We start from the raw sequence: 10,912 nt of genomic DNA, 5'->3' as shown, positions 1-10,912 counted from the left end.
AATATTATTGCGACTTTTAATCCTAAATTATAATATTAACGACTAGAAAATTTTATAATTAATCTAAAATTGATCACATTGATGACACAACACATTCTAACACTAAACTTTGAGATTCTAGAAAACACGATCTACGCTTTACTTGATGAATTCAATTAGCATAATATCCAAACTCAAAATGTGAAGACCGACTAATATCTTAAGTTTTGTAAGTTAATACACAACATTTATTAATCATCTATACCGATTTGCTGAATCTCATTATTTATAGTATCTTCTATTGTAACAACAGCTTCTTCGCTGTCTTTAAACTCTTCTAGATCAGGGCAACTATCACTCTTTCCAACTAGCTCTATTTCCTTAAAAACATCAGATTTAATCCTTTCTAAATTATCTTTAACTTCATCTGGCGACACCTCAGTAATGCTAGGTTTTGATAGAACAGCTCTTAAAATAGGAATTTTGGATTCATCTCTTGGCACTCTAGAGTCAAATGATAGTTTGTATTCGAAAGTAGGTTTAGGCTCAACAATCACTTTGGTCTCCGTAGATTTAGGTTCGAGATCAATCATCGTATCAACGTTTTTATTTGAAACCGATTTTACTGGTAATACTTCTGTTATTGGTAGGGCTTTCAGAACTGTTTTATTTGGCACAACTTCAGTGATGATTGGGGGTGGTACTGTTTCGAAAGGGACTGCAAGGCTGTTTTGAAGAGCCTCGGCCTCTTTGCGTCTTGCCTGTTTCCTCTCCAGCTGATTTTGAAGCTCATCTATTCTTTCGTCTTTAAGTTTCAATAAATTATCCAGATGTTCCACCTGTGAAATAGGAATGGTGATAGTCTTTATAAGCTAAAAACATTAAAAATTTATCATTTAAAATCTCCGATTTGAAATTTATAGAATATCAACAGAAAGTCTTGAATAACAACTGAGACTTCATCAGTTATAAATTATTCGAATACAGGTCTAAAAGGTTTTTCATTCCAATTAAAAACAAAAATAGATATAGTTTTCAGATAGCCCTTTAAATTTGTAATAGTATGGATTAGTACCTTTTGTTTGAGAAGTTCAGTCGCGTCCTTTGCATCTTTGAGCTCTTCTTTAAGCGCCTGATACGACTCAAAGTTGACCACTTTCTGTTGCACCGTCTCCAGCACTCCGTTAACGCGAGTTTTCACCGGCACCACTAGGATATGTTCTGATGAAGATGCGATATCTTTATTAGCAATTCCGTAAAATATAGTGGGCGAATTTAAATTCATTGATATTAATTTTTGATGATTCTAAGTTATTCTAATGTCAAGTAATATTTAATTCACTTTTCTCATAAATAATCAAATATCTCGTCCTAATCGGTTACACTCTGTTAAAATATTTATATCGTCATTTGAACCATCACCTCTCCAGAACGCTATTTCTGAGTATACTCACATTTTCTCATCTTTCCCTCATTCATTCATTTGCTCTCCAACAAAGTTAATAGGTAACAAAAATGCGTTACCATCATCTCCACAGGCCTCGTAATAACTTCCGCCGCTGGACATGTTCTGTTCCGAATCCTTAGCACTCTTGTTCAGCTCTTCGTCACGATGAATCTTGTCACGAACTATTTAAACACACAAGAACAATCTTAAGAATTCTTTATTCGAATCTTGGCCAGGGCATGATGAGAAACAAACTTTCTCTGATTGTCCTGGGTCTTGATATAAAAATATCGTCAAATAAATTACTTAAAACTAAGTTTACTGCCGCTTCCAAGGCGTCAGTGCAGAAGAAGCGGTAACAAACTGCACTGCAGCATTTTCTTCAACAACGTCAACTTCACAATTATCCAAACTTAGTCGCTTTAACTAGGATATACTTACCCATGACCAAAACCCGTTCAATGACACCAGGAGTACAGTTAGCCAACTGCTCCATGGTGCCACAGCAGAGGTTCAACTTGAGTTTCCTCAGCACCTTCCTGTTCAGGGTCATCCAGTTGTTCAGTTTCAATGCGTGGCTGTTCCTCGGAGGATAGTTGTGCATCTCGACCAGTTTTGGATAATGGTGGCTTAAGATTTCGGCCAGGAGAACTGTGGATAATCCAAACATAAAATTAAACAACCAAATTTTAGATCAACACTAGCTGTTGCCCGCGACTTTGTCCGCGTAAATTTCGAATTTTTCCGCGTAAACTTATTTGCAGGCAAACTCATAGGTACCTTGAGTTCATTCAAATGACGATAACTTTTTTTTTTGAGAACCGATTTTGATCGACCGAACTCGGTGAAAGTTTTAAGTAAATCGATTCAGTACTTTCGGAGGTAAGCGTCATCATACATACAGACAGACAGACAAAAAAATCAAAACAAAAATTTTTGCTTTTTCATTCTAGGGACTCTTAGAATGAAAAAGCAAAAATTTTTGTTTTGATTTTTTTGTCTGTCTGTCTGTCACTTTCTAAGCCCTCTCAGTCAAAAATACTAAATGTAAAGACAAAATATTTTTATTGTTTTATTATATGTACTTATACGATGAGCTTGCGTGAACAGTTACGAATGTGGATGAAGCGAAAGAAGTTAACAGTGATTTGTGCATTGAATTTTTTGCTCTGATCAGCTATATTACAAACCTGTCGTTTGAACAAAAGGTAACATTACTGCTGATGGGATTCTGATGCCTAGATAATGTAGCTTACCTGCTAGTATCTAGATAGTACCCACTATCTAGTTACTAGTAATCTACTAGTTTATAAATTCATAAAATACAGATTAGTCAAAAGTTCATTTTACAAAACACTTATTCCTATAAGTAGATTTTTTTTCTTATCTCCTAGTAATCTGTCTACCCCGCAAGGGATATAGACGTGACTATAGTAAATAAATAAATACGAGCTACTTCAATGCTAGCTTAGGTAACCGTTTCCCAAACGCTTTTTCTTTAAGTGTTATTAATTTGGACACCTTATTACCAATATGGTGTCGCCTTAAAATGTCCAAGGCAGTCAAAGGGTTGAGCAAATAAATAATACGAACCAGCATCTGAAAAGTCCCTGTTTATCTTCTTATTGGACCTGGACAACTTGAACGAGTCTACCCAAGCTAGAACCGACTCGATTTCGGAAAGCGGTATAGGCGAATCGAAACTACCCATTTTTCGATACAATTAACAATAACACTTATTTTATTTTTATACTTATTCAGTGTGATTTTGTTTGACAAAACGAATTTTGCGTGTTGTGCACTAGTGTCATTTTGGAATTTTAATTGTGACGTTGATGATTATTTTTTTTTAAATGCTAATTAATTATATGCAACCTTTGTGAGCGCACATGGCACAAATTTAAACTTAACATTTCCTAATAATGTTTCAGAGAGGAATGTACAAAATACAAAAAATCACTTACATGAGAACATATTTAAAGAGTAAAAAGTATTACATTCGTCTCGTTCGCACACACACTGTTTGCACCCTAACAATGCATTCAATGTTTCTATCTTAGCCACTTTATGGACGTATTTCCTATAAAACATTTAAGCTAATAATGTTTCATAATATATTCTGCAAGTTTAACCTTGAATGCAGGGTGCTTTGCATGATGATGGAAATTTCAATCATAACATTTAGTGAAGAAAAAAAGGTACTCAAAAACTGTAAAGTTTAAATTTGTTGTTGCTGGCAACTTTATAAATGACTATTGCGTACAACAAAACCCTAGTACCAGTCTACTAGAAGAAGAATTACAATAAAAAAAAGAAAGGTCACTTCGGTGTAAATTTCCCAAATGTAAAGGCTATTCCACAATTTCGTGTAATCAATGTGGAGTTAATTTGTGCTTAAATAAAAATAATAATTGTTTTAAAATTATCATTTAGAATAAAGGAGAATAAATAAACAATATCTTTTGGCTTATTTAGTACTGAGCTATATATGTAACAATGCATAATGATGTAAATTTTCATCATCAACCAGCATCTGAAAAGTCCCTGTTTATCTTCTTATTGGACCTGGACAACTTGAACGAGTCTACCCAAGCTAGAACCGACTCGATTTCGGAAAGCGGTATAGGCGAATCGAAACTACCCATTTTTCGATACAATTAACAATAACACTTATTTTATTTTTATACTTATTCAGTGTGATTTTGTTTGACAAAACGAATTTTGCGTGTTGTGCACTAGTGTCATTTTGGAATTTTAATTGTGACGTTGATGATTATTTTTTTTTAAATGCTAATTAATTATATGCAACCTTTGTGAGCGCACATGGCACAAATTTAAACTTAACATTTCCTAATAATGTTTCAGAGAGGAATGTACATTTTTTTGTGCCATGCGATTTTTGTCACTTTAATCAAATGGACTTCATCTCTTTTGCTATGAATGTCGTAAAAAGCGACTAAAAGAGTAGGAACTTTGATCCTAGCATTTTTTTTTAATTGTTAAATAATCCACTTATCTAGTAGATACGTATTTTATTTTACTGCATACACCCTTAGGATGCTAAGTTAGAATACTATTAATTATTAATGAAAACAAATATATCTTTATCGTTGTCTTTTAATAAAATAAAATAAAAAGTGAAAGGGATAGGCGTGGTTAGGTTCAACATTGATTTTATTTTCTTTATTATAATGAACTACAGACAGCCCGCGACTTCGTCCGCATGGAAACCCTATCAATCCCGCGGGAACTCCAGCCTATACGTTATTCTGGGTAGCTACCTACATACCAAATTTCATCGTAATCGGCTCAGTAGCTTTTGCGTGAAGAATGACAAACATCCATACTGACATACTCGCAAACTCTTCATTTATGATATTTGTAGGATTTGTTTTGCTATGAAAGGTGGCATACGACCATAGATTGTATTGGAGAAATGTTCCGTAGCAATTTCTTCCTAAGAAAAGCATCTGACTTGGAAAGTGTCACCTGTCTGATACAATCATTCAAGCCGCAAAATAAAGCCTTTCACACATTGCATCGAACCGACAGCAATCCCGTCGCTCGATTTGGTACGATAAGTTTTTTTTTATTTATTTATTTAAATCGTAATCTTTATTGCTTCATACATACATACATATACCTAATCGCGTCTATATCCCTTAGTTTTATGCTAAGATGTCATGTTGTGTTATGTCATGGTTTAATGGATGTTGCATTTTACTTCGGCGGTATATAAGTTAAAATCATAAAAAAATATATTAAATCACGCCTCTTTGTCGGAAGGGTAGGCTACACCTTTTCACTTTCCACAATCCGTGCATACTTCCCTCTCTCATCCACTTTTTATGCAAGCTCGTTTGTTTCAGGTACCCTTTATCTGACCTTTACAAAAGATAAAAAAGATAACCTTTTTTAGGGTATTCAAATTCTTGCCTCAATTACCTACCTACACCTGTACCTGGATCGTGGTCCGCTGACACTACCGGGAGAAATGTCAGATGATACAAAAACAAAAAAACCTTTTACCAGTAACAAAAACCCTGATTTTATTGGTGTAATGGGCGAATGGCTTTATTATGTAAGCACCGCCATTTTATCATGACCCGCGTCCAAGCAGGATAACTTTCATGTTCCTTACAAAATTTCATCTGCATAGGTCTCCATATACTGGATGTCGTTATGATATTAAATTTAATAGTTTCTACTTTCTCGAATCTTAAGTGCATACAATGTGCAGTATCTATCTCATAATATTTTAATTTTATCCGTTATATCGTTCCAGTACGAATTTGCGAAATGACTTCTTTAATAACTTTGCCAAATGTTAAATGAAAAAAAAATAACAAATTGTTATGTAGTTTACAATAAAAAGCTTAGAAACATATTTAGGGAATTCAAGTCTATGATTAATTAAATAATCAAAACCGTTAGAGCAATTAAATTAACATAAAACATAAAATGCACGACAAAAAATTTGGCTTTATGAAAAAAATTAAATTGTGTCCATTGGCTCCAATTTTTTTTTCACTGATATATTTAAAACGATATACGTAAGAAAGTACCTGCGATGGCCTGTTTTCTTAATAATATAGTTAGCCACATTTGCACGTTAAGAAAATCACAGGCATACGGTTTGTGTTATCTTTGCTACCAAGTCAGTATGATAGCTAAATATTTGGAGTCAACTTCTTAAAAGTGGTTATTTAACACCTATAAACCTTATGAATGAATAGATAGAGAGTTATGAATGTGGATGAAGCGAAGGAAGTAAACAGAGATCGTGGCAAGTGGAAAGAGGTAGTCTCTGCCTACCCCTCCGGGAAAGAGGCGTGATTTTATGTATGTATGCGTAATTTTATGTATAAGCCTTTTAACTCATTTCGGTAATCGCTGCATCTACAAGGTGACTTTTAATTCAACTGCATAAATTTAACTGTTACCTAAGTGTACTCATCTTAAGGATATTTAAAAACGTTAAAAGAAAATTATCGGTTCATTTTAGAAAGTACGAAAAAAATAAAAGTTTCAAAATCCATGATCCTAAATACGTCATATCACCCCGGCCGGCGGAAAAGCGACGCGTAAGATTCAGAGGTCAACGACACAATTCATTCAGCTGCGCGATCTCGACAACTCTGTACTTTACTTGATCTTGATACAAGAAAAATAATTTATTTTTCAGACATTTATTTACATGTTTAGTTTTAATTTCTTTTTGTAGTATTGGTTTGTATTAAAGCGTGTGACGTAGTTTTTGAGGGTTTTTTAAATGTGAAAATGATGACGTTTAATTTAAATAAAAATAGGCCCAAACGCCTTAGAATCATGAGTATAGTCTATGTTTAAAAGGATGCAGTTGTTTTAAATGTCACCCTGTATTTAATTATGTGTATTGTTTATTTAGTGTAGTTATGTATGTTTATTATAATTATTTGTGTAGGTATAGACATAGGTATATTTATTTAGTTTGACCCCACATAAAGTTCTCTGTCAGACCCAATGGTTGACTGGTAGATATTGCTTCTAGCATTAGGCCCATAGCACACGGCGTATTTTAAACGCGCAGGCGACGCGCGTATTACGAACGCGCGTTTTCGGCACCGTATACGCCGATTGTTGCGTTTACATTGATGATATAAAGCAGCGATACAAACGCGGCGCGAATAAAGGAGCGGCCTGAGAGGGGGAAGGGGGTGCGCGTATACGTGCAGAAGAGGCGCGTATCACGATCGCCCCGTGTGCTTAGGTTACAAAGTTGCGTCCGAATCGCGTTTGAAGTGCTTATACGCGCGTCTCCTGCGCGTCTTCTGCGCGTTTAAAATACGCTGTGTGCTATGGGCCTTAAGTCCGCCAATTGTGCTATACATTTGTACTTATGTGAAGTTTAACTAAATAATTTGTTCTCGTGTTGATAATTTCACCTGCGGCAGAGTGACATCGCCCCAAGGTAAATGCCAGCGTGTTGTTCACTTTCTAATAACAGTAAAAAGATTTGAGTACGTTGCAACGTGTGTGATGTACAATGTACAGTCACGTAGAATAGCAGTAAAGGTCGGACAGAACACGTATGAAAATTAGATGGTTCGGTCATGTGGAGAGGATGAATGAAAGCAGGTTGACTAAGCAGATATACAAGGAGAGTGTGGAGGGAAAGGTCGGAGTGGTAAGACCTAGACGAACGTATCTTGATAAGGACGTCCTGTTAAAGGGTCAGGTCAAAAGTACCCGAAACCTTAAACCGAAACCGAAAGTTTAAAGGGTGCTTTGTAGTCGTGTTCAAATTATGGTTAGTTTTCATATCTATGGAAATTGAAAAGCAATAAAGCTAAGAGAATTGACCACTCCATCTCTTTCCCATGGATGTCATAAAAGGCGACTAAGTGATAGACTAATAAACTTGGGATTCTTCTTATAAGCGATGAGCTATCTCAACTCCATTATAGAGCCTTGAACGTGGCCTTTTGGTCTATTCAAGACGCTGCCCCTGTCTTACCTACAAAGGCTATTGACGTGATAATATGTATGTTTGTATGTATGTTAATTAATTATTACATCGATCCAAATCTCTTACCTAAGGTAATTTATTATTATCAAAATATTTAAGTACTTACTTAAACTTTTACTTAAATATTTTGTTATTGAAAAAGCAACTTCGGTGGCTTTTGTTAGCATATTTTGCTCATGACCCAATACAAACTTGGCCAGTTTCTCCTTAACAAAACATAAAAATAAAAGCAATAAAAATAATATTCCTAAAAACGTGGGATGACGCACCACTTTTCTCAACGATTGTACCTTTCACTTGCATTGCATAAGTTTAACGCAGGCATAGAGATATGTGTCTATGTATAAATTATAAAGAGCTATTCTCGTAAAACTAGTTACGTTTGTATGGTACTGACAATTTTGTCATGCCACAAGTTTCATTGATTTATTAATTAATAACATAAACTAACTTTTACATGTTTCGGACGCATGTAGGTAAACTTGTATTTCTTAAACTCAAACTCAAACTCAAAATATTTATAGCATAACTGTGTAGACATATAGATGGAATTACATTTAACAGAATCAATTACATCAATCAAATTGTTTTTTAACACATATATTATTTATTTGAATCTCAATTCAATCATATAGCTAGAGGAATAAAGACGTGATAATAAGCGTATGCATAATAAATAATGTCGAAACAAACGGTTTATAAAAGAAAGTAAATCTTAATGGTATTACTAATCAAATTCAGTGGATAACTTTAAAAAATATGGAAATGCTATAGTAATTACAGTTCTAATTAGATGAATAACTAAAATATTCCTTCTGAAATGAAAGTTTCTGGTTTGTTGGTTTGTGTAATTAGTTTTGACAATTGTTATAATGTTTAGCAAGCAATAATTAATAATTCTGTAAGGTTTTTTTAGGCGATGGCCTAGCAACTAAGTAGATCTCAATTGCATAGTCAAAACCATCCCGGTTTTTTTTAAGGCGATGGGATATTTAGGGCTATGTAGATCTCAATTCCATAGACAAAAACTATCCATAAAACGTTACCTACACGTTAAGTTACCGTGTAATTCAAAGAAAGTGTACTAAACAAACACTATACAAATTTATCCTCAGAATTTAACGTGACCTACAAAGGAATACACATTTTTCGCAAATCCTATATAAATGATTTACATACATACTTAAAATCACGCCTCTTTCCCGGAGGGGTAGGCAGAGACTACCTCATTCCACTTGCCACGATCTCTGCATACTTCCTTCGCTTCATCCACATTCATAACTCTCTTCATGCAAGCTCGGCGGTTTCGGGTACTTTTGACCTAACCCTTTAACAGGACGTCCTTAATGATTTATTAATGCGAAATTTTGATTTTGATTTTATTATTGAATGATTTAATGTTAAATGAAAAAAAATGATCTGATTGAATTATTATACGTCTTGTGAAGACAAGACAGGTCACAGTGACATGAACTGACTGTACCATCTTTTCTAATATGCTTTTTCATCTGCAATAAAGAGATTTGTATTTGTAAAACTATAGTTTTTACCGAGATGAATAGTGCCCTTTGTCCTTTCCCAGACTTATACGCAAAATTTCAAGGAAATTGGTTCTGAAAATAGACCGTGAAGAGGTGACAAACAAATTAAGTAACTTATTTTCGCTTTTAGTTATATTAGTTGGGATTCTGATTGTCTGTATCCCATCTGACCTCCGCAACCTTTGCAGGGGGAACCTTACCCGTGTTAGATCATGGTTACACATCCAGTTGTCTGAATGTGCAAGTTTCCTCACGATGTTTTCACTCGCCGTAAGTAGTAGTAGGTTAGTATTCAAACTAATGGAAGTAACTTAGAAAATATACATATGTTTGTATTTATATTTAACTAAGATAACTGAGAAAGAGTCAGTTATTTATCAATTTCTTTAGGTATATTACGTGTACGAACAATTGTAAACGGTGGACTCAAAGCTTTTATGGGTTTTTATTAACTCTTTTTCTACCACAGAAGAAAACATCGAATCCGGTACTTCTCGCTAACCGGTCGCATACCATGACCACTACACCCAAAGGCCTGCGTAGTGACAAACACCAAATCTCTTATGTATTTAGTAAAAACTTGATCAAATTCCTAAATCTCAAACATCAATGAACTTACATTACCGTAGGTCATTGCCCTGTGAAAGCCTTTCGCGTTACACTCGAAAACCCACCTTTTCGTTCAAACTTTAAGCTCATTTTCGTAAAGCTGGGAAGTAAAAGTACTTTTGCAGCCTCCAGCCTCTATAATGATGGAGTGTCTTCTGAAACAGTTAATCGCAGACCAACGGACAGACAACACGTGTATTATTAGATAGTGATTTATTGTGACCAGTTGAAGGAAGCTGTCGGTACGTATAATGTTATGTATATGTTATAAGTTTATTTGTAAATAGCAATTAAGATATTGATATAAATAAAACAATAACTTTGTCACGGATAAGAAGTCCATCGATTAAAATAAAACTTGTGGGATTCTCCAGAAAAAAAACCTATGTATTGTTCTTAAAAGTCACCTCTTTATGTGTTCCAAATTTCATCAAAATAGATTCAGTAGATACGTTTTGAGTTTATTCGTTACATACTCTTTATTATAAGTGTGGACTTTGCATGCAGTTTTAGATCTTAAGTTAACACAGACTGTACAAAAGTTTGATGCATTTGAATGAGACGGGCCGGTGAAAAGTCAGGTCAAGACCTGACAAGTCTGCACGAAAAGAATTGTGAATGAGGATGAAGCGAAAGAAATATACTGGCAATCGGAAATACCTATGTTATGTACCTAAGTAGTTCCCCGGAGGGTATGCAGTGACTACATCTTTCCACTTGCTACAATCTCTGCATACTTCTATCGCTTCATGCATATTCATCATTGTCTTATATACTCTCTATTCTACGTATACTCATACTGAACTTACATACATATTCTCACGTCTT

The 10,912-nt window shown here is 34.6% G+C and overlaps 1 protein-coding gene across 1 annotated transcript; it reads right to left on the bottom strand.

Moving 5' to 3' along the window:
• Positions 1-95: 95 nt before the first annotated feature.
• On the bottom strand, positions 96-3,137 carry LOC106133012 (sperm flagellar protein 1). The gene is made up of 5 exons (XM_013332599.2): positions 3,020-3,137; positions 1,868-2,077; positions 1,504-1,608; positions 1,055-1,200; positions 96-818 (listed from the first exon to the last, which is right to left on the bottom strand). Exons 1-5 carry the CDS (start codon positions 3,135-3,137, stop codon positions 231-233), a joined length of 1,167 nt encoding a protein of 388 aa, XP_013188053.2. The 3' UTR covers positions 96-230.
• Positions 3,138-10,912: the final 7,775 nt, after the last annotated feature.

The sequence above is a fragment of the Amyelois transitella genome, chromosome 23 (genome assembly GCF_032362555.1).
Source record: "Amyelois transitella isolate CPQ chromosome 23, ilAmyTran1.1, whole genome shotgun sequence".
NCBI lineage: Eukaryota > Metazoa > Arthropoda > Insecta > Lepidoptera > Pyralidae > Amyelois > Amyelois transitella.
Note: the sequence above shows the minus strand (reverse complement) of the source record. Positions and strands in the feature narration are given on the sequence as shown.